The 25,981-nt window shown below is 36.7% G+C and overlaps 1 protein-coding gene across 1 annotated transcript; it reads right to left on the bottom strand.

The window, feature by feature from the left end:
- Nucleotides 1–522: 522 nt before the first annotated feature.
- On the bottom strand, nt 523–17,174 carry LOC141621444 (glutamate receptor 3.4-like). Its single transcript, XM_074437959.1, has 6 exons — nt 16,778–17,174; nt 4,282–5,618; nt 3,771–4,048; nt 3,324–3,355; nt 2,746–3,155; nt 523–1,057 (listed from the first exon to the last, which is right to left on the bottom strand). Exons 1-6 carry the CDS (start codon nt 17,097–17,099, stop codon nt 602–604), a joined length of 2,835 nt encoding a protein of 944 aa, XP_074294060.1. The 5' UTR covers nt 17,100–17,174; the 3' UTR covers nt 523–601.
- Between the last annotated feature and the right edge of the window lie 8,807 nt (nt 17,175–25,981).

A 25,981-nucleotide genomic window follows, 5' to 3' on the forward strand; every position in this document is an offset into this window, starting at 1 on the left:
TAATGTAGAGGATGATGGTTATCATGAGGGTTGGTGAGAGTAGTAGCATGACTAACCATGATTAACGGCGCTTATAGGGAAGAAGGAGAGGGATCGTTCAAGGTAATATGATATGACGATAAGATGGCTTAGTCATTTATATTATCAATAACTTTTTAAATATAAATATAATATATGCAACGACTAAATCCTACGTAATCTAGCTACAAATCATACATCACAATATACACTTTACATAAGAGAAGATAATCTTTTGAAAGTTAGAATATACAAGATAAACTATTGAGAAGAGTAGAACATTGAGAAGATATATGTGTATTCTTATTACACACACATGCTGGATACACATGCATTTATTCAGATGAATATCACATTTATAAACTTATTATATTTAATACACCTTTAAATATAATAAACTAGAGAAAATATATATATATATATATATATATATATATATATATATGTATATTTATATATGTATATATATATATATATGTATATATATATATAAAAGTTGTATTACCCCCAAAATTATCATCTCTATTTTTAAATAGGGATTCCATAACAATAGGATAACCTATAATCACATTGGTGAATTGGATTATGTGCCTAAACGAAAACTCGGACCGGCTTGTAATCGCGTACTATTAATACTAGTTTTTCGTTTAAAACTACCCATGGTTATCTCAGCTTCTTTTGTATCCATGAAATGAATCAAGTCCTTGAAGCTGGTTGCCCTGACATGTCTACTATGCCTGGGCCTCGTAGGTTCTACATCCACAATTTCATCTTGGTCAACTTTGGGAACATATTTAATGTACTTATAAAGCACTCTACCAAAAAATATACCAAGTGCCAAAGAGCAGACAATGCCACAAATTAAGAATAAGCCCCAAAAACTTTGAAGTGAAAGTCGATTATCGTCAACATTGAATTGGTTCGAGCAACCTTTAAGCGATAACCACTTGTCATGGATTCTTTGTAGTTCACCATTTTCTGAGAGTTTAAGAAGATTCGCTGATAAATCAACTGCCACAGGCGAGTCACGTTGGAATGCCTACAATTGGAGATGAAAATTTTTAATGCTGCATGAATTATTGTTTAATATTTCTTAAAGAATAATTTAGTTGTTTGTCTCCAGAAAAAGCCATATATTTTGTGAAGAACATTAAAATTTGTGGATGCAAGATCCACGTAATATTCATGGGCGAAAAATCTCTGATCTATCTAATACGGAGTAATATATATATAAACCACAAATCAATAATTTCAATAAATGACATAAATATATAAAATTTCATTATGCAATATAGTATTAGATATATAAAATTTCATAATATACTATATTGTACAATACAATGCAATATTAGGAAATTAATTAATTTAGAAAATATAATTAAAATCTAAGAGTGCAATTATAAATTGGAAAGTTTAAATAAGATGGAAAAAAAATTACATGACTTCTTAGTTAAAAATTTATGACATCATTGTGATGTCTACAACAACATCATAGCCATACCCTAAAATGATATGGGATCGGCTGACATGAAGCTTCATCTAAAACTGTCAAGGACATCCAATATGGCTCAATAAAATACGGATATTTAAGTAAGAAGAGTTAAAAAGGAACATAATAATAATAATAATAATAATAAGAAGAAGAAGAAGAAGAAGAAGAAATAATAATAATAATAATAATAATAATAATAATAATAATAATAATAATAATTATTATTATTATTATTATTATTATTATTATATATTATTATTATGATAATGAAAGCACAAAATAAAAAAAATAAAAAAAAAAATTAGAAGTAGAATAATAAGAAATATAATCATTATGATGTCAAAATAATTTATTTATTTATTTTTTAATAATAGTAGAAGCGGGGGTAGTGAAAATAGTAATAGTAGGGGCGTAAATAGCAAAAGTAACAATAGTAGCAATGAGAGTAGTAAAAATAACAATAGTAATAACATTAGTAGTAAAACTAACATCAGTAGTGGTTAGAGTAATGAATATATCTCATTATTTGGTTGATAATTTTTTTTCTTAAAATCAATTTTAAAAAAAAGTCATGACATGAAGTAGTGGAATAAGTAATTAAAGTAACGGTAGTAGCAGGGAGAGTAGGGAAAGAAATAGTAGTAACAAAAGGATTAGTGAAAAAAAATGTTGTAAATGAAAAAGTGAAAGTAATAACAGTAACATGAAAAATAGTGAAAGTAATAGTAGTAGCAAATAGACTACTAAATGTGTCTCATAATTTGGTTGATAAATTTTATCTTAATCATAATTTTAAGAAATGTCATTAAAAAAATGTATTAAAAATATATGAATGAGACACGTCAACACTATTATATTTCATACAAAATAATATTTAAATGATAAATTTAGATAGCCCGGACGGGGTCAGACACAACATTAGTATTTATATAAATGCTAATTTTGTTTTTGATTTGAAAGATCAATTGTATACAACAAAAAGTTTTTTTTTGTTTTTTGATTTTTTAAGCAGTAATGCGTTTAAGATTAAGAAATTGTTTGTTAAATAATTATTTAAAAGAGTGCATTGGAAAAGTACATCTATCTTTAATGATATCAAATTTGAGGTAAAACAAAATGCAAGTTGATTAGTAAATCGAATAATTTAAAACAGAATATCGGACGATTATTTTCTAATGAAGCGAAGCGTGCAACGCAAAAAAAAAAAAAAAAAAAAAAAAAAAAAAATTACTTACAAATCCCCAGCCGCTTTTTGTAAACACTTGTCCTACTATCTGGAATTCGCAATTGCTGTACGACAAGAACAATTGAACATAAGGAAGTTCATCAACAATGGCAGCTACTCCTCCATTGTTCGGGCCACGCCTAAGTGCATCAACATACTCGTCTTGGTTCTTAAGAGTTTTAATTCTTGATTCTGCGACGTTAAGTTCTTTGACAAGATAATCATAAGCAAATGAGCCATCTTGGATCCCAATTGGCTCATTACTTGAGATCAAAGTATCGATTCCATCAATTCTCGAATAAAGTTGTTGTACTGTCAATATGGATGTTAAGCTAGCTGTATAACTTGAATTGATAATTAAAACCACAAACAACCATATAATCAACACAAATCTCCCTAAAGTGCTTTGAGTATTCTCTCCTGTAAAATTAAAGAAATTAATGTCATATGTTGTTTCCAAGACCAAAATTACTCAAAAAAATTAATAAACAATATGATTGAGCAAAATTTGAGCTTGGGGAGATGTTAAAAAGGAAAAATCAAAGATGTTGAAACATGAACAAACATAAAGGAGCCTAATTTACTTACGGTGTGAGAAAAACATTGTTGAGAAACTAAACCTGCGAAATTAGAAAAATAATATAAGAAAAATGATTTCTATAGGACATTATTAGTTAACAAAAAAGTGAAAAATTATTCCAAGTTGTTGAAGTACAAATATGTTTTTTCTTGGAGAAGAATGACAAAAGAAATCATATGTCAGCCAAAATCTTCAATATTTTTAGTCTTATTTGATAAGTACTGTAAAGGGCAGTTGCATAACATACACATTATTGTCTTAGCATGGAGGCAGAATTGATATTAATGGCATTTTTCATGAACAAAAAAAATTATTTTCTCAATCCTTTCCAGATCTCATAATTATTATTTTTTCTCCTCATTAATTAGCATTTCAATTTTTTTGGCAGATCAATCGTAGAAGTACAATACTATAGCATGATCTTATTTAAACGTGTTGAAATACCAGATACATACCAGACAATTGTGATCAATTGTTGACTTGGTTGACCACGAAATTCGTTATTCACTCGATGTTCAAGAATCCAAACAACAATTCCTACGAATATAAAGAAAGCACCAGTAGCACACCACATCTGGATAGTGAAAGGTTTAAGGAAAGCCCAAGCACTTGTTTGTACCTTCCTTACTGGTGCAACTACAACTAGACCTGATTGAACATATGGTTGTGTAAAGTCCACCATTCTGGTTCTATCCGTCGTGATAATAATGTCCCCTACAGCAGCATCAAATTTCTGATAGCAAAAGCACATGAATAGAAAAAATAGCCACGTAAACTCTCATGTCTTACTAAAACAACACTGGGATAAATTGAAAAGGCAAGAAAATTGATTTAAATAGTCCCCGGGACACAATTATTCATATAGATTGAAGAAAACATTTTTGTGAACGAGGATAACATGGCAATGGTACCCTTTCCAAAGGGAAATGATAGTAAAAAAAAAAACACTTTTAAAATTATACTTACATTTTGTGAAACATCGTAGATGAGGTTGTCATAATTCGGGTTTCTTAAACCGTCACCATAGAGTACATAGATGCGTGGAATAGCATAAGGAAGCAACCTTATAGCAGCTTCAAAGACATCTATGCAAAATCCTTCTGCTCCTGGTGGATCCTTGTCCTTGCCAACAAAATCTTTGTAACTTGCACGATTAGGAACTCCTATCAACAAAGGCTTTCCATTATTAGGAAATGTCCATCCTTGAGGAACATTGCTTGTTTGACCTGGCCATAAAACACCATTAAGTTTTTGACTGCTAGTAGATTTGTTAGCAGGCTTTTGGTATAGGATTTCTGGAGTAATAACAGAAAGCCCCGAATAATTTGACCAATACCCAATCTTATTGCTTCCACTTCCGACAATATTTAAAATTTCAAGTGCGGGATGAGGTATGTTCTTATTTGAATCAAATTGGATTTCTCCTGATACACCAGTGAAATTAGTAGCTAGTAGTATCTGATTTAGTTTTTCACCTCCTTGAAAAACACGAAGAGATGATAAGTTTAGAGCGCCTCGATTTGTGGAGCTCAACTTAGGATCACTCGAGAATGATATGTTTCCACCTTGATTAAAAAACGTTTCAAGAGCATGGGCTGCCAACATAACAGAGTCATACGCATAAAAAGCATATGAAATAATGGCCTTGCTCTCTATGGATTTCATCGCTTTCAATCTTGATTCCAGTATTTGTTTCTCTTTAGAATATGCAATGCGATGACGAAATGTTAACACTCCTTGCAATAGATCCATGTTTACGATGTTCGTAGGTTCTGAGGTGTCAATAACGGTAGCAAGCCAATTTGTAGCAATCCAGACAAAGCCAGGCTTCATCATTTCCAAACTCTTGGCTTCTTGAAATATTGTAAGTCCCGAATCAGGGTTTACATGAACAACATAAACACGAGACTGCATCATACTGACTTGGACTAATAAATCATTAATAACAATCCTTGGAGCATCGGGAGCAAAGGCTGCCTTGAAAGATATTTTGGCACGTTTTTTAGCAAGAGCATCTCCCAAGGAAGAAATGCCACTTCTGCCATAATCATTATCCACGTATATGGCAACCACATCTCTCCATCCATAATGGTCAATAAGATCCGCAATAGCATTCATCTGAAAATAGTCACTCTGTATTGTCCGAAGGAAAAATGGATATTGTAGGGAAGATAAAGAAGGGTCTGTAGCTAACGATATAAGGGGAACATGAAGCTCATTCACCACATTAGAAATGACATGAGCAATGCCAGAGGACTGTGGACCAATTGCAATTGCCACATCTTTTACCATCAGTTGCAAAGCTGCAAAGTACAGATATAATTATGTCCAATAAACGTCGTTTGATCATAATGATGGTTCAAGTTGCATACATGTTTAGTAGTCATGAGTTTTTTGCAAATAAAAAGGTGATAATTGATAGTTGTCGGGCAAACAAATTGTGACTGAGAAGATAGATATTAACCCAAATTCTTATTTTAATCCTAATTCTCCAATAAAAATCTAAAAGATAGTTAACAAACAAGAAATAATCCCAATTTCGTAAACATATATAGCTGGAAATTTGAAATCAATACTATATATATATATATATATATATATATATATATATATATATATATATATATATATATATATATATATATATCAAGGGACTTCAATGTAAGTAGATAAATTTATATCAAGGGACTTTAATGTAAGTAGATAAATTTAGAGGTGAGTGTAAGAGATATATATATATATCAAGTGACTTTAATGTAAGTAGATAAATTTATACAATTTCATTATACTATATAGTTTCTTAGATTTACAAAGATGTTAATTGTTTAACATAGACAAACTTAATATAAGTAGGTTATGTTTTGGAAACTATGTAAAGGGAAACTATATATTCCATAATTTGTATATTCCATAAATTTAGATAATCAACTAGTTTAAAAATTAAATTTGATAAAATAATTGTAATAACATTGGATGCAGCAAATATGATAGTAATTACTCATATGATAGTAATAAAAGTAATAATAATAGCAACAAGAGTAGTAAATGTAATAGTAAAAATAGCGGGAGTAGTGAAATTAACATTTATTAAATACAGGAGTAGTGAAAGAAACGATAATGACGGCGGGAGTAGTGAAAGTAACAGTAGTCAAAACAAATGTAATGAAAGTAAGAGTAGGAACAACGGAGAAAGTGTGAAAAATCAGTTAACAATTCGATTTATGAAAAATATTTTATTTCTTGAGATATGAGTTTGATAAAATTAACGGGAATGGATATAACTGTAAAAATAGCGTGAGTAGTCAAAGAAACAACAGTAACATGAGGAGTAATGAATGTGATATTATTAACATGAGATGTCGTGGAAGTAATAGTTGTAATACTACCGATTTTTGAGCTGTTGGTTACTCTATCGAGTAAGGCTTACTCTGTCAAGTAAGTGAGTTTTGCGTACGAAACAGTGTTCTGCCAGATGGGCACTCGATCGAGTAGGGAGCACTCGATCGAGTAAGTGACTTACTCGATCGAGTAAGTTCGTTTTACGGGTTGTTTTGCCGGGTTTTGATAGCAACCGCGAGAAAGATATATAAACACCTTTCGTCAGTTTCTTTTCACTTTTTACTCTATTCTAAACTTCACAAAGATAAAACAAAGTTACGTTGCTTTTCTCTTTCGCATTACTATCAAATCCCAAGGCTTGTGTCGTCGCAATCCAGAGTCCTTTACACTGTTGAGACCGTCGCGTTGTGGGTAAGATCCTAGTACCGTTTTTGAATTGTTTCGTTGATTTTGGTTAAAACCCTAATTGGGTAATTTGGGGGTTTTGGGAGTATTTGGATAGTTGATGGTGATTGTATGATTGTATGATTGATAGGAGGTTATTCCGTAGAGGAATGTTTCTGGTTCGCTGTTGTTACGACATTGGTGATTGCATTTCCAGATAGGATTTTCCTACTCAGTTATGGTTACATTATATTAGATGGTTGGTTGATTGTTGATGGTTGATTGTTGATGGTTGATTGATGTTGTTGATCTATATCGTGTTGAATTGGTAATTGTTGTTGTAGTAGTTGGTTGGTTGGTTGTGTCTGTCTGTGGTTCGCGAGGTGCGTCATCGGCTGAGTGGAGTCACTTGCGGGAATGGCTGCACGCCCTTGATTCGCCTCTTGTGGAACCCGCCACAAGAGGGGATGTGCACATTAAGGAACATGGGTTTGCACTCGGTATTGATAAGCGGGGCTTAGGTGGGAACGGATGCGGTCCCCCACTAGCGGTGAGGATTACTGGTTGCGGCCATAATCTGGCAGGACTAGACCTTTAGGCTAGTCAGGTGATTGGTGATGTGACGGTGTTGGAGAATTGTGTGTATTGTTGTTGTTGTATTATCTTATATTGTATAAGCAGTAACTGATCCCGTTTAATTGTTTTAAAAACTGCGGTGATCCATTCGGGGATGGTGAGCAGTTATTGGGCAGGTATGTTTTGGATGCGCGAGGGATTAGCTGGGCATGAGTCTTCACGAGTCTATTAGAAGTCTTCTGTTGTGTTATCGAACTCTATATTTTCTTTAGTTGGTTTTTGGATTTGGAACAGTTGTATCATACTTTACAGTCTTTAGATTTTTGATGTATTCACTTAAACTATTTATTTAAAGTACATTCTTTTATGGTCTATTTGATATTCATTGCCTTGGGTAATCGAGATGGTAGCACTCTCATGCATTAGGTGGTCTTGGTAAGGCACCTTGGTGTATGGGGGTGTTCCAAAGTGGTATCAGAGCGACGATTTTGGAAGCTGTAACTAATGAATCTAATGAACCTAGGGAGTCAAACTAAAATGAACTCGTGTAGGAGTTGTTAGGAGCTAATGCAAAGACTTGGGAGATGTCCTAAAGTCGCGAACTCACCCTACAACATTGAACCGGTCACTATGGGGTGTCATGGAATCACTATGTGTTTACTAATGTTCAATTGAATATGTTGGATGAGTATGTCATATGAAATGTTGGATGAATGATTGTGGTGGAATGGAGAATGTGATGGAAAAGGTGAAGTAGTGGTATGTGATGAAATGTTGTGAATAAGCATGTTGTATGGTGGAAGTGATTTATAATGTGGCAATCTTAGTAACATGCGATTAGGGAATGTGATATGTTATAATAATTTGTTATTACGGAAGTTATAAAGTTAAAAGCATGCGGAGATGTGATATGTTATACTAACATCTTAGTAATATGATTTGTGGTTAAGCTACTTGTTTACTGTTATTTCATATGCATATATGTTGGATAAAGTGTATGATGGATGATTTGGTGGAAAAGGTGAAGTAATATTGCATAAGAATATGATTTCATGATTTAAGCACGTTTATATGACGGAAATGAATTTTATAATGTTGTTATGTTAGTAACATATGAATGGGAATTTGATGTTGAATATTATGTTATTGTTTTTACGTAAAGTTATAGAAAAAAACATGCGTGTAGTACATGATTGGTAAGTTGAATATTGTATGAACATGATGGATGTTATTTTTCGGCTTTTGTGAATAGTAACATGTGGTTAGGGATACTAGTTTTACAAGTATCGGGCCTCTTTTGGTTGCATTGTTGATGTTTAAGTTGTTTGGAAGAAAAATCAAGTAGGTATGTTGTCCGATTACAGAGAAATTGTCTTTAAACTGTTATAACTTTGTATTCATATATGATTTTGATGTGATTCCACTTGGAGGTGATAGCTTGTTCTCTTACGATTCTAACGATAGGTCACACACCCAAAATGACCAAGAAACGAGTGAGATATGACCGTTTTACGAAAATTGGACATTGCTGAAAACTGCGTAGGGTACTCGATCGAGTAGCCCTTACTCGATCGAGTGCACCTCTTGGTACTCGATCGAGTACTCCTTAATCGATCGAGTAGGTTGTACTCGATCTAGTAACCTCTGTTTTGGGTCATATGCTTATCTTTTTACCTCGTCACATATCGTATTTAATTGAAAGGTGTTCCATTGCTCCTTTATGCATATTTTTACATATGTGTTGGTCTTGATGCGTAAGTTACCCAATCTTATGATGTAAGAGTAGCACCTTATGATGGATATGAGTTTGGTGGGGACGACATGAGTTATATGTGGTTTTGATGGATAGTGGAAAAAGGAAAGAGAAGATTAATGAGCTTTATTGAGGCATGGAGCATGTTTTGTGAGACGTGGTGAGTGATATGATTGTAAGTTTCGGTAATGTAAGGTAAGTTTATTTGCGCAAGGGGTGATGTAAGTGTAAGGAACGTGAGAATGAAAAGGTTGAGATGAGGGATGCGAATAGTGGCAAATTGGGATGTGTAAGGATTTATGGAGGGAGATGGATTGGATTGTGTTGGTTAAGGATATATGTGATGGAAGGTCGTTATAGAGGGATGGAAACAAATGGTGTATAGTGAGATCGAGTTATGCTGTGATGTGTAGGTAGTGGCCGAGTTTGGGAATTTTTATCATCAAGAGGTGACACCAGTGTGTGATTTCCTTGGGCAATTAACGGTATGAAATGAATTTTGGTTTCTAGAGGCAAAAAAAAGGAGATGCAATTAATTGAAGAGTAAACGTTGATAGTGTGAACTGATTGGTGGCAAGTGTGAGTGAGTAACATGATGAGAGAGGGTCCATGGTAAGGAAAGAGTGAGAAGGTAATGACATGAATTAGTGGATTTTGAGTTTTGAAGTAATGCGAAGGTAACCAGAGCAATAAAGAGTTGGGTAATAGGAATAAGGAGTTGAATTGTTAATTGATTTTGTCGAGTGGAAAAGGAAAAGAATGAGGGGAATAAACTAAGAGAATATCGACCGAAGTTAAGCGATATGGAAGTAAGGAATCGTCGAGATGTAGGATACTATCATGAGGGTGTGAGTTAATGGTTATATAGGAATTTCAGGACGACATGTTAGGCATGAGTTTCGAGGAATTAAGGGAGTAAGAAGTTGGCAGAGTATCTGCACGATATGAGATTTTGGTGGAGAGTTAGGTGACGATACAATTAAGGATAGAATTGGGAAGAATGTTGAGGTAAATTTTGTTGATAGATTTGATGCTCGTTATTTGGGATGATAATCGTGGATAGGAAAGGAACTGTTATATTTAGAGGTGAGTGTAAGAGATTTATTATACGAACAATGGTGGTGTTGTGGTGGTGTCACTAGTGGTTAAGGGTGATGATTAATAGAAAAGGGTAGACATCTTAAAGAGGTTGATTTTGTAGAGGCCGGATCTGTTTGTATGGTTGTGATGGAGTATAAGATGTGGTTATAGAAGACGATTGCTAGTAGTTCGGTATTAATGATATGAGTACTTTTGTCAACGGGTGATAGTTATGCGAATGGGAGAATGTGCTATGAAGGGCATGCGAGTTATGCTCGGGCGAGAGATAACCTTTATCAAGTGGTAACTTACGTGATCAGGATTGACTAGTTAGATGTGATTACGGGTCTATGATGTGTGTTAATGTTTGTGTGAGGTTCTAACCTCACGAGTAGTGGTATGGTGTGATAGTTATAAAGTCGTTATCTGAGTGTTCCGCATCATATGTTGTGTATGGTAACCTAATAGGATGATATTCAAAAGTGATAGTTTGGGTGATCTGGAAGGGCTAGTTATACTTGTATGTGTATTCATGATATATGTAAGTGATAGTGTGAGGTTCTTACCTCATGAGTAATAGTATGAATGATATTCATAAGGTTATTTTCTGTTTATTCCATGTAATATGTTGCGTTGTGATCTAGTAAAGCAGTTTTACGGAAGTTTTCTAGTCAAGAAAGTTATACTGAGTTAGTGTTTATGGGATTGTATAAGTTTCGATGACTATGGATGTGGTTGTTGTGCCTCGGGTGCCGATCCGGGCATGGTAATTCGTGTTGTGATGCGGGTACTTTCGTGTTGCGGTGCGGCTGTTGGTGGCGGTGTTGCGATGCCGTCATCGGTTGTGGTGGAGTAGACGGGATATTTATAAGGCGAGTGTTCGAAAGTGTATACCACTTATATAGACTGTTGTTTTGTTTATTAATGTTTCTTACTAGTGTCGGCTTGGGAGTGAGGGTAGAGTATGATATGAAAGAGAGTTGGGTATGTTTCCGTTGTTGTCATGGTATAGTAATATTCTGTTAATGGGACAGAGTTGTGAGAAATTGTTAGAGTACTTTTGATCTTGTTTTAGATGAGGCATTGGTGGACATAGTTGTGGCAAGAGAATTGTGGAACATGTATGGTATTGAACTGGAAACTACAGGTGGTTTATAACCTTTTATTGGGGCAAGGAGTACGGAGTGTTGGGACTTAGTATCATGTTAAGTTATGGGTGAGTTTTGTGGTAATAAAATAAAAGAACTTAAGAAGCTAATATGAGTGTGTGTAACAATTGTGGATCGTAAGTTATGATCGTGGAGATGAGTGCATATATATAGAAGTGTGTCATTTTATGGTTATGTTGAAGAGTTGGTGTGGTGGTTTTGCTGAGGTTTTTATGGTATTGGTTAGATGGAGTACGGAATAATTTGAGGTATGAGAACTGTTAGAGAAAGAGAGCCCTGGATATAGGAATGGTTGTAGGTGTTGAGGTTATAGTCGGTTATCGTTGACATGCGGTGGTGATGAGAAATATGGGAAGTATAGCAAAGGATCTAGTATTAGTGGACTACGAGGACGCAACATTTATCTTAAGAGGAGTAGGATGCGACAAAGAGAGTTTGATGGTTGTACATGTTGCGGTATAATTGGAAGTTTGAGTGTTGGTGTAGAATAAAGGATGGATTTGTGTTGTGGTTGATTTTATTAAAGGTCATGGCCGTGCTTGTAATAGTATGATGTTTAGGAGGGTGAGTAAACATCGATAGTGTTAACAGTTTGGGCGATGATGTTTATGTGTATGAGTAAACTTCGAGGACGAAGTTCATTTTAAGGGTGGTAGAATGTAACATTCCGTTTGGTGGTTAATCTCGTTAGGTGGATTATCTTGATATTATATTTGCTAGTAAGTAATATGTTAGTGAGACGGAGCCTTGTGTGGCGTTTATGGATGGCATTCGGTAGTGTATGGAGTTAGTGTCGGGAGGCTATAATATAGTTGATACGATATCGTGAGCTATGTTGTGGAGGTAGGCATAGTTGATGGAGTTAGTGTTAGGAATTCATGTTTTATATGTTGAGTTTGAACTTCGGGGAAGAAGTTCATTTTTAAGGAGGGAAGACTGTAATACTACGGATTTATGAGCTATTGGGTACTCTATCGAGTAAGGCTTACTATGTCGAGTAAGTGAGTTTTGCATACGAAACAGTGTTCTGTTTGATGGGTAATCGATCGAGTAGGGGGCACTCGAACGAGTAAGTCACTTACTCGATCGGGTAAGTTGGTTTTACGGGTTATTTTGCCGGGTTTTGATAGCAACGCGAGAAAGATATATAAACACCTTTCGTCAGTTTCTTTTCACTTTTTACCCTATTCTAAACTTCACAAAGATAAAACAAAGTTACGTTGCTTTTCTCTTTCGCATTGCTATCAAATCCCAAGGCTTGTGTTGTCGGAATCCAGAGTCCTTTAAATCGTTGAGACAGTCGCATTGTGAGTAAGATCCTAGTAACATTTTTGTATTGTTTCTTTGATTTTGGTTGAAACCCTAATTGGGTAATTTGGGGGTTTTGTGAGTATTTTGATAGTTGATGGTGATTATATGATTGTATGATTGATAGGAGGTGATTCTGTAGAGGAACATTTCTTGTTCGCTATTGTGACGATATTGGTGATTGCATTTCCAGGTAGGATTTTCCTACTTAATTATTGGTTACATGTATAGTAGATGGTTGCTTGATTGTTGATGGTTGATTGATGTTGTTGATCTATATCGTGTAAAATTGGTAATTGTTGTTGTAGTAGTTGGTTGGTTGTGTTTGTCTGTGGTTCGCGAGGTGCGCCTTCGGCTGAGTGGAGTCACTTGCGGGAGTGGCTTCACGCCCTTGATTCACCCCTTGTGGAACCCGCCACAAGAGGGGATGTGCACATTAAGGAACATGGGTTTGCGCTCGGTATTGATGAGCGGGGCTTAGGTGGGAACGGCTGCGGTCCACCACTAGCGGTGAGGATTACTGGTTGCGGCCGTAATCTGGCAGGACTAGACCTTTAGGCTAGTCAGGTGATTGGTGATGTGACGGTGTTGGAGAATTGTGTGTATTATTGTTGTTGTATTATCTTATATTGTGTAAGCAGTAACTGACCCCGTTTAATTGTTTTAAAAACTACGGTGAATCATTCGGGGATGGTGAGCAGTTATTGAGCAGGTATGATTTGGATGCGCGAGGGATTAGCTGGGCATGAGTCTTCACGAGTCTATTAGAAGTCTTCCGCTGTGTTATCGAACTGTATACTTTCTTTAGTTGGTTTTTGGATTTGGAACAGTTGTATCATACTTTACAGTCTTTAGATTTTGATGTATTCACTTAAACTATTTATTTAAAGTACGTTCTTTTATGGTCTATTTGATATTCATTGCATCGGGTAACCGAGATGGTAGCACTCTCATGCATTAGATGGTCTTGGTAAGGCACCTTGGTGTATGGAGGTGTTGTAATAGTATTAACCGCGGGAGCAGTAGTGAATATGTCTCTTAATTTGTTGATATATTTTAACATTTCAGTATAAATAGTAAATGTATGAGTTAAACAAGTCTAACGTAGTTTTATTTCCTAGAAAATAAAATTTGACAATAAATAGAAGTAGCCCGGACGGAACCGGACACCAAACCTAGTAATAACTCAAGATCTAAACCAATCAAGCAAAATAAAAAAGTGTAAGAGAAATCTTATATTGAACTTCTTGCTACCTACATAAATCTTCTTTATTAGTTAAAAAAAACATATAGCTTGATAAATAATCAATAACATGGCAAAAAGAAGACCTTCATAAATCACAAGTCAAAGGCAAGTACAATGATAATATCATTGTCCCTTGTTTGATATGTTGTACTTGTGCTTTCTTTAGTGAAGTTGTCTATAATCATAGAATACCAAGGTCCCAATAATATTTTTGTTGCTAGCCCTTTCAATTTAAAGAACACTACAAACTAATTACACTGAGAATATCATACTCGTTATAAGATGAAAGATTTTTCTAACGTGTGCCCAAGGACGCATGTTATGATGTTATTTAGAGAAGGATTTGCAAGAATATTTCTCTAAGTATGGTAATTATGAGTTCATATTTCAATTTTTCATGATATATTCTTGCAAATCCTTCTCTAATTGGCATCTTAAAGGGCATACTCTAAAAAAAACTTAATATAAAAGACTCATAAACTAACATATATTGGGAATATATCTATATATATATATATATATATATATATATATATATATTCCAGAAACCAAGGTATTTTAATGTAATTAAATAAATCTATACAACTTAATTATACTAAATATTGTTAATCGATAGCACTGTGTGATGGACCCGACCAAGGGAATGCAGTTTAAATATTATATAGTTTTAGTTGAAGTATAAATTTAGAGCATATCAAAATATGGTGATTTTCCTTAAAATAAACATGCCCCACTTATGTTATTAATTAGTATCATCATATAATTATAAAATTACGTAACATACACAAATATAATATAAGTAGGTTATATTTTGAAAATTATTAAAAGGTAAATAAATCAAGCTAGATTTCCAAAAGATATAATATTCTATAATTATTTCGATTTGATTTAATGCATATATGTAATATATTTATATAAATATATAAGCTCTTAAAATTGTATGGCTAAATAGTAAAAGTAATTATGTTAGTAGTGAAAATAGTTGTACTAACATTGGATATAATAATATGTTAGTAATCACTAATTTGAATCATCAAATTAACTATATTAGCAAGGGGAGTAGTGAAAGTAATAGAAGTAACAATGTGAGTAGTGAAATTATCAATATTTATGCGGCAATAGCAAAAGTAACAACCATTACGGCGGGAGTAGTGAAAGTAACCGTAGTAATAACGAATGTAACAAAAGTAACAATACTAACAACAAAAGAAAGCATATATGAACAATTAGCTAAATAATCGATTTAAGTAAAATATTAATAGCGGGAGTAGTGAATTTGTCTCATAATTTATTTCATCGTAATTTTAAGATATTCCATAGAAAAATATATTAAAGATAAATTTATGAGTTACGCAACTTTAAAGTAGTTTTATTCAACTGAAAATAAATTTTAATGGTAAATAGAGGTAACCCGGGCGTAGCCGGACACCAATACTAGTACTATATATATAATCCGGAAACCAAGGGATTTCAATAATATAAATAAATAAATCTATATAAATTAGTTATACTATATAGTTTAATCGATAGCGTTGTGTGATAGACCTGACCAAAGGATTTCGGTGTAAATATTATATAGTTTTTGTTGAAGTATAAATTTGCAGAACACCAGAATATGCTGATTTTCCTTAAAATAAACATGTCTCACTTATGATATTAATTACTATAAAGATGTTAATTATTTGACATACACAAATATAATATAAGTATGTTATATTATGGAAACTATTAAAAGGTAAATAAATCAAGTTAGATTTCCAAAAAATATAATATTCTATAATTATTTCGATTTGATTTAATGCATATATATGTAATATATAAGCCTCTTAAAATTGCATGCCTAAATAGTAAAAGTAATTCTGTTAGTAGTGACAAAAATTGTAGTAACATTGGATATAGTACTATCAAAGTAACAATATTAGCAGCGAGCAAGAGTAGTTAAAGTAATAAATGTAACAACAAGAGTAGTGAAATTATCAATATTAATGCGACAGTAGTAAACGTAACAATAATTACGGCGGGAGTAGTGAAAGTAACACTAGTAAAGTATATATGAACAATTAGGTAACCAATCGAGCTAAGTAAAATATTAATAGCGGGAGTAATGAATTTATCTCATAATTTATTTTATCGTAATTTTAAGATATATCATATAAAAATATATTAATAATAAATTTATGAGTTAAACAACTTTAAAATAGTTTTATTTAATTGAAAATAAATTTTAATACTAAATAGAGGTAGGCCGGACTAGCCGGGCACCAATACTAGTAAGTTAAAATGACTGAAACCTGTGATCAATGAATTAGAAGAACAAGAAATTACTGTAAATGTCAAAATTGACAGAGTAAAATGCCAAAAGTAGTCCTTTAGAACCTGATGCCTAAACAAAACAGCAGTTCTTTATATTTTCATCCCAAGCTACATTACCGTAAGCTAAACCAGTAATTAGGACATTCGGTCAACTTCTATAATACGTATTGATAGATTACGTACCATCCAGAATTGCAAAACCAAATAAATTCTAGTTGAATTAAGCAAGAAACAAGTTTCTAAGCCAAAAAAAAAGGAGAAAAAAATGATCAAAACGAAAGGACTAATATATACCTCCAATAGTTCCAATGTATCCACTGCAATTTGTGTCATGAACAATGATGTTTACCTTGGTACCATTCAAAATACTCAGGTTCGAATTGATGTCGTCAACAGCAGCTTCAATGGCAGGCCTCACAGCTCTTCCAATAATAGAATTGAAAGTGAAAAGAACACCAATGTCAACAGATTTTGGCCTGGAAGATGCTGAATTTGACGCATTTTTAGAATTTTGAGCTTTTCCTCCCACCACTATAACAAATAAAACCAGCAAACATATGTAACCTTTTCTTTGAATGTAATTATAGAAATGCATTTCTGAAGAAAATGGATTCATAGAGTTGTTCAATTTATCAACCCATATATACAACGTGAATGACCCTGCAAAACATGTCGACAATACAATATAATACTCCGTAACTATAACAATGTAATATTGTCCAACCATGCCTAATTATAACTCACAAATTCTTATTCATGTCGGGTACTATCCTTCTTAATTTTAAGACAGGTCTACTCATGTGAGATAAATAGGACAAAAACCAGAATGTATTGAAAAAGGTTAAATGTTTGTTCTATATATACATGTGGGGTGATAATTGACTCGTCTTAAACATAAGACGGATAGTGTCGCCTTAAGCAAAACTAGCTGACTGTAACTTGTGTAATTCTACATCATCTTTATTAAAAAAAAAAAATATTACCGAATTCCTTCTCCCACTTGCAATCAATTTTAAAAAAAAACATATCGTTTGAAACTTGAATTATAGGAACAACCGAACAACGTACTTATTCTCATAAGAAACGATCTTTAAATTAATTATTAGCTTATCGTTAGTCCTCTTCTATAATGGTTAACCGTATTATTTTTCTTTTTCCATGATTCTGTGCTTCCTTTTTAATTTGTTAGTTTTCGGTGCGTTATAAATTATGTCTCCCATTATCTAGACTTACTCCCGGAACAATTACGATTATTAAATTAGTAAAAAGTTTTTAAATGGCTTCATATATACAGAAGAGTAATATATATACGGAGTATCATAGAGGTACATTTGTGGAGAATTGTTTTAAAAAGTAAGACAGGCTTTTCATGACAACACTAAACAAAGCATAATATAAAGGTTGTCACGGATAGCGTGTTTGAGCATTGAGATGTATATAGTCAACTGGTTGAAAAAACTTGGCGTACAAATATTTTGAGACAAATAATTAAGTTAAGCAAACTAAATGATGAGCCTAAGAATGAACAAAAGATACCCATATCCACCAATTTATAAATAAGCAATCATCACATAGCACCTTACCTAAGTTATACGGATTATTTGAGACAAATAATTAAGAATGAAAAAAAAATTAAATTCATGAATAACGTGACAAATTAAATCTAATTACATTTGCGTTTACATGAATAATATTGCAAATTAAAATGAGAACCCTAAATACAGAGATGAAGCTAAGCACAGCTGACGGCTGACCTAGGTAGGATTTGAACTAGCTTCGTCCCTGCCCAAACACAAAATGAGAAAAGAGAAAATAATAGTTAGGTGGTAATAAAAGTCTGTAAATTAAGTGTTTGTAATTGCAAGCACGTCAATGAATTCAATCATATACTTCTATCCCTCTTGTTCAATGAATTAGTACGACTTTATCCGGTCTCTAGTAAGTGGGCATTCAAATATCAAGGTTGCCTGTTGTATATCTCACTGCAATTAAGCATGACAACAACGTGACTACGTGCAACCAGCTAGGGCAAGGTGCTAGGATGCAAGAGTAGGATCATAAATCGTCACTTTTTTTCTGTTTTATAGCTTGCTTATTGAAAGAGAGGTAATCGTTAAGGAGATGATATGTTGGAGTAGCGGTATTACAACTGTTGGGGATAAAAATAGCACTTTTTTATCCGTGATGATATGGCGTCTTTTCATTGGCGGATGAAAAAGCAAGGGGATTGATGAGATGGACAAGTAGGGACCATTGAATTAAAAGATAAACAAACACATTTGTGTTTGTTACCTCACGCACAAAAGGGGTGGAAAAGTCAACCAACCACCTCCTATTATCATGCAACTACCTCCTACTTTACAGGAGCAGACGCAGGAATCCAGGAGCAGAGCAGGAAAACATTGTGGACTTAACCTAGCAAGACAACAACTATATAAAGGGAAGCAAGTCACAATTAGAGGATCATCTCATTCCACACACAAACACTCTACTATTCAATATTCCGTCTACTCTTAGCAATAATTCGCTAGCCAAATAAGTCTTGTATTTCCTTACTTGCATAATTCCGTCTCGATTATAGTGCAAAGTTGGTGGGATTCCGATTCCCCCCGCGGTTGTTCCCACACCGGGTTTTCCGCATCACCAAATATTCCTCGTGTAACTCTCTTATTTCGTTGTTCATTCAAACATTAAATTCGTTGCATTCATTCCGTCGTTGGTCATAGATTAATCACTATCACTCACTAATTAAATTAATAACTCGGTAAATTTTTACCAAAGCAGTTTGTCGCCCACCGTGGGGCATAGTGATAATTTTCTATAGCCAAATCTCGCAAAACCGAACCAGCCGTCACAATGTCTGGAACCAGCCAGAATCCTTCCAGCAACCAGAGCATGTCAACCCTGTCTTCTGGAGCAGGGCTTACCTCTGCATCCGCAGGATCGCCCAAATGCACCTCCGGCGTCGTCACTCGACGACCCCGTCGAGATATCAACCGAGCCATGCCCACCTCGAAGCCACCGCAGATACCATAGGTAGCAGGTGCATCCAGTCAGTCCAAATCCAGTAAGGAAAGCGGCCCAGAGGTGAAGCCGCATCCGTGTTGACCAGGGGAAGGCTCAGGCGCAAAAGTTCTCCGAAGCAGAGGATCTCCAGCGCTTGATCCGATGCAGGTGATGATTCAGGGGATGGACACTCTGCGTCGGGCCGTTGAGGATCTGAGGAAGGACAACCAGAACCTGATTGCTCAGATCGTGACAACAGTCCAGCCCAAACCAAAGATCAAGCACGAGGCTCCGACGTAACGGCGGTGGAGGATCGGGTCGATCAATTCCGTCAGAACTAGTCATCAGACTGGACCTTGTAGGAGTAGCACCCAGCGAATAACCAATTGAGCCCAGAGGATTGAGATGCCAATCATTTGATAATCCATCCAGTCTGCAGCAGACATCAGGTAATGCTTTGTTTAACACCCCGTCAGGATCTGACCTTCCACCCTTTTCAGGTACCCCAGCGCACTAGACATCAGGATGACAATCTGGACCTGTCGTCAACGCAACAATTCCATCCTACAACCAGTTCACCAGTGGAGCCTGGATCGGAGGACCACAGCGGACACAAGGATAGAAACTTGGATCCATAATCTGTGCAACACCAGTAACCAGTCACCCAGCACCAGACCAATTTTCTAGAGTGCCCTGGCTAGGAGGTACACCTGCTGGTTCTGTTCCGCCTGTTTTCGACCCTCTTGCAGGAGCAGGTAACTCGCTGGAGCAGCAATACCAGGAGCTGAGGGAGCTAATGTACATGATACCAGGCGTAGCACGTCCATTAGAGAAAGCGGCACGAGATAGCTATGCAGACTCACCTTTCGTGGACGACATAGACCTCGTCGGCGTTCCTAAAGGATGTGTACCACCAGCTATGACGCTCTACGACGGAACCACAGATCCACTTGATCACGTCAACCACTACAAGCAAAAAATGATTGTGATAACCGTGACCGGGCCCTTAAAGGAAGCTTATATGTGCAAAGAATTCGGATCGACCTTGTCTGAAGCAGCCCTGCAGTGGTTCGTCGGCCTGCCCAATAAAAGTATAGCCAACTTCGCCGACCTAGTTACTGCATTCAACCAACAGTTCGCCAGCAGCAGAAAGCCAGAGAAGCAGACCAACGACCTCTATCAGATAGTGCAAGGGTTTGTGGAATCTACCCGCGATTACTTCGAACGGGTTCAACAAAGAGAAGGTGTTAATCCCGAGGTGCGATATAGTGACCGCTATACAAGCCTTCCGCCGAGGACTACACCAGAATTCAGAGCTATACAAAGACCTGACCATGCATCCGTTCACTACCTTTGAGGAGGTACAATCAAAGGCGATTGCTGTCATGAGGCTAGAGGAAGACTCTGCACCCATAAGAGGCACTTACTGATTGTAACCGTATCCGAGAAAAGCCCGGTAGAAAAGAGGAACGAAAGATCAGGACCCTACAGCAGAAGCGAGAATAAGGTGTTTGGAAGCACAAAAGGGAAGGACGACGCAGACCTACCCCCAGAGGAAGACTCAAAGATTCGAGTGGATATAGGAGCACGAGAAAGCATTTAAGGAATTGAAACATTATCTCAGCACTCCGCCACTCATGTCGAAACCAGAGCCAGGGGAGCCACTATTCCTGTATATGTCAGTCACAGAAGCAGCAGCAAGTGCAGTGCTAGTACGAGAGCAGAAGGGGTCACAACATCCAGTACACTACGTCATTAAGTCTCTGCTTTCTGCAGGGACCAGACCCAAGCAGAGCAGGACATTCTGAATCTGGAGGATGACAAAGGAGAACAAGTGTGGGAGCTACATGTGGACGAAGCCTCCAACGCAAGAGGGGCAGGAGTAGGACTGGTCCTCAAGTCACCCCAGGGAGATCTCATAGTCCAGGCTGTACAATGTGAATTCAAGGCCACAAACAACAAAGCAGAATATGAGGCCTTGATCTTGGGTCTGAAGCTAGCTCTGGATCTGAAAATCAGACACCTCTAGGATGATGGCATACCTAGATATAGCAAAGGAGTTGACCCTCAGATTTCCCAAGTTCAACATCAAACAAATCCCCAGAGACCAAAACGCAGAATCAGATGTGCTAGCCACCTTGGCGGCAACCTTCAAAGCAGGAGCCATCTCCACAATACCAATTGTCCACGTGCTGGAGCCAGCAATACTAAACCCTAAGCAGGAAACATGAGTGTTGTGCAGCACCAGAAGTGAAGAAGATACTCTAGACTGGAGGAAATCGTACCTGGACTGGGTGCAGAATGACATCCTGCCAACAGATAAAAAGGAGAAAATCTCTCGTTGGATCCTACCTCAGATGCCTGGATCGGGAAGAGTCTCAAGTTGTTTTGCATGCTCTCCACAATGGAGAATGTGGAAACCATGCAGGGGGCAGGAGCCTGTCCAATAAAGTACTGAGGTAGAGATACTTTTAGCCCACAGTGCGCAAAGATGCTGTAGAATTCGCAAAAAGGTACGACGCCTGTCAGAGGCACGCACATGTCAGCCACCAGCATGGTCAGCAACTGGGTACTCAGCCTACCAGATACAGCTCAGCCAGGTTCTACATTTTGCTTTGAACATTCTCTGGCTCTGAATATTTTTATGGTTCTGAAAACTTTTTGCATCTATTCTGAATTTAACATTTTCTGGTTCTAAAAATTTTCTGCATATATTCTAAGTTCAACATTTTCTAGTTCTGAAAATTTTCTGCATATATTTTAAGTTCAACATTTTCTGGTTCTGAAAATTTCCTGCACATATTTCAATCTTAATATTTTCTGGTTCGGAAACGACCCTACATGTAGTCTGACCCTGATATTTCCTGATTCTGAAAGTTTTTCAAGTTAGTAAACCACTTTAATATTTTAAGTGAAGAAGTTCTTTTTTTTTTTTAAATATCTTTCAAATAAATGACCAAGTGAATAAAAATGCAAACTAATCTGGCAGGGTATGTATTCACTACAGAAGGCGTGTGTCCGTGGCTAAGCACGTACAACCGGGACAGTCAGTCTTCCGCGATGCATTAGCACCCACGCAAGCCTGGCTCCTCTGAATGAGTGGGCGTACTAGACCCCTTAGCCAGCAATCAAACAACGATGGCCAAACATACAACGTAAAACGTGCATGCACAAATCAAAAGTACGCCAGAAACGGCAAGATACAAAGCAAACGATAGAACACCTGCGACACTCGCAACACATGCTCAAACATGATCATTCTCACGACACATTGATAAACATTGCATTCCCGACATATAAGTTCATAACGTGTCTACATTGGTTAGATCGCTAGATCATGCATTAGAAGGTCATCGCATACACCTAGGTTGTATTACTAACATTTCTCAGGTACCGGTTGCATATAAACAGTGTAAGTAAGTTTTGCCAGAGGTTCTCAATACCAGAATCACCTATGCCGACCAGACGCAGAACAGTAGAGTCACGAGAAGGCTGGACCCAGCATCCACCAGCTGGATCCATCATTCACCAGCAGTGAGGGATCCAGGTGCAGAGTTAGACCCTAAAACAGGAACAGTCCCAGAAGCAGGAGCAAAGTCAAATGGTGGAGCAGACCCATGGATTGGGGGCATGCCTGCAAATGGAGTAATCTCAATAAGAACAGACTCTGTGGCCAAATCAGGAGTAGGCCATCTTTCTGGCGCTGGATCCATATGTAGAACCAGGATCTGCCTTTCTTTTCTCAGCAGACCTAGGAGCAGGAAATAGCATCCGACCATGCAGACTCAGGTCTCGTGTAGATCTCGACCACCAAAATCTCCGGGAATCGAGTCCTACTTTGGAGGGACCCCGGGAGCAGGGGACCCAGAGAGTAAGACTCGAAGCGGTGGTTGAACTCAGAAGCAAGGTAGGATTCAGAAGCAGGGGCTGCGTAGAAGCAGAGGTAAAGCCACGAGGTGGAACATATCCGGGAATAAGAGGCTTCGTAGCAAGAGGAGTGGCCTCAATGGGAACTTGCTCCTTGGTTAAACCAGAGGCAGATCTCTTTTTTGCACGGATACCAGAAGCAGAGGCAGGGCCAGCTTTTCTCTTCTCAGCTGGCTTGGAGGCATCTTCAGCACGTTTCTTCTCCCTCAGAGCCAGAACCGCAGTAAGTGTAGCCTTAGGCTTAGCAGATCCCGGAAGAAGGTGAGAAGTCAAGAAACAGCAGCAACAGTACAACAAGTCAAACAACAGCAGCAGTACTGCAAATAGAGTAAAAGTAGAGCTACATATCAGACGACATAACATCAAGAACCAGAAAGACTAATTTCCCTCCTCATCTTGATGCGGAGAAGGAAAATTGGGGGCAATTGTTGGGGATAAAAATAGCACTTTTTTATCCATGATGATATGGCATCTTTTCATTGGCGGATGAAAAAGCAAGGGAATTGATGAGATGGACAAGTAGGGACCATTGGATTAAAAGATAAACAAACACATTTGTGTTTGTTACCTCACGCACAAAAGGGGTGGAAAAGTCAACCAACCACCTCCTATTATCATGCAACTACCTCCTACTTTACAGGAGCAGACACAGGAATCCAGGAGCAGAGGCAGGAAAACATTGTGGACTTAACCTAGCAAGACAACAACTATATAAAGGGAAGCAAGTCACAATTAGAGGATCATCTCATTCCACACACAACCACTCTACTGTTCAATATTCCGTCTACTCTTAGCAATAATTCGCTAGCCAAATAAGTCTTGTATTTCCTTACTTGCATAATTCCGTCTCGATTATAGTGCAAAGTTGGTGGGATTCCGATTCCTCCCGCGGTTGTTCCCACACCGGGTTTTCCGCGTCACCAAAAATTTCTCGTGTCACTCTATTATTTCGTTGTTCATTCATACATTAAATTCGTTGCATTCATTCCGTCGTTGGCCATAGATTAATCACTATCACTCACTAAAACAACAACAATGACAAAACTATAAACAAATTACAAAACAATACTACAAGAATGGAAATTGACCTGGATATCAAGTAGAATCATGAACAAGTCACTTTTTTGCAAGAATAATCGATCCACTATGTATCCCGAATTACATGATTTCTTGTACCATAAGACTACAAGCAATTGCAAACACTTTTGATTCCACACAAAAAGTTGGAGAAATACTTGAAGAGTAAATATGAACAACTAGTCTTGCTATAGACGGATATATCCGTCTATAGCTAAAGACGGGTCAAATAGCTTGAAAGTTGTGACATTTTTTGCCCCCACAACCCCACTTGCTGCTTGTCCTATTAGGAATGTGGCATTGTATTTGGCCCGTCTTTAGTTATAGACGGATATGTGCCGTCTATAATGAGATTTTGTGAAATATGAATTCTATCTAACTTCAAACAAGGATAACTAAAAGATGAAGTTTCTTACTAATTCTCTTGGTAATGATCAAGCATTATAAGACTAAGGAATCGTAATCTTGTACATTGTTATGTATGTTATACTCTTCTTATATTCTAGCTAGTATGTAAATTTTAGCATTTAGGTATGGGTATAATTCCCCCCTTGTTCTCCAAGCTATTGTATCCTATATATACTTGTGTCAATTCGTTAATAAGAATTATCTTTCGCAGAATACTCAATATTACATGGTATAAGGAGGATGATCCGGCCTCTATACCGTACGGGTTCCTCTAACCCGTTGCTCAAATTTCCCTCCGTGGCCACCATACCTAACTCTCACAAACCCTCTAAGCCACTCCTCCTCGAGCCTAGTACACGGAACTTTGGACCTATCTCCTCAGCGTTGGCTTCACGCCTTCACTAACTCCGTCTCGGACACTTCACTGTTTTATGTTCACTCACCTGTCACTATTTTTGTTCTTGTGTATATTGATGATATTTTCGTTACAGGTTCTTGCCCTAAGGCGGATTCTGAGTTCATTGCTGCCCTCGCTAAGCGTTTCTCCCTCAAGGATCTGGGTACGCTATCCTACTTCCTAGGCGTAGAAGTCACTCGTGGACCAGCTGGGCTTTTTCTTAATCAGCGCCGATACATTTCTGACCTTCCTCTGCGTGCTAATATGTTGGATGCCAAGCCCGCCACTGATAAACTCACTCTCCTGGACGGTACTCTACACTCTAATTCAGTCTAGTTCTGTGCTCTTGTGGGTTCCCTCCAATACGACTCCTTAACCTGTCCCGGCATCTTCTTTGCCGTGAATACGATCTCCAAAAACATGCATCAGCCAACATCTATTCACGAGTCTGCCTTGTAGCCGCTTCTCAGGTATCTTGGAGGCACCCCCACTCAAGACATTGTGATCCATCGAGACTCTCCAATTACACTCCATGCTTTCTCCTACTGACTAAACCTCTATAGCTGCCTACATTGTGTATGTCGATCGTAATCCCTTGTCTTGAAGTTATAAGAAACAAAAGACGGTTGCTCGCTCGTCCACTGAAGTTGAATACCAATCTATCGTCAATGCAGCTACCGAAC

Source organism: Silene latifolia, chromosome X, assembly GCF_048544455.1.
Source record: "Silene latifolia isolate original U9 population chromosome X, ASM4854445v1, whole genome shotgun sequence".
In the NCBI taxonomy this organism is placed as follows: Eukaryota; Viridiplantae; Streptophyta; class Magnoliopsida; order Caryophyllales; family Caryophyllaceae; genus Silene; species Silene latifolia.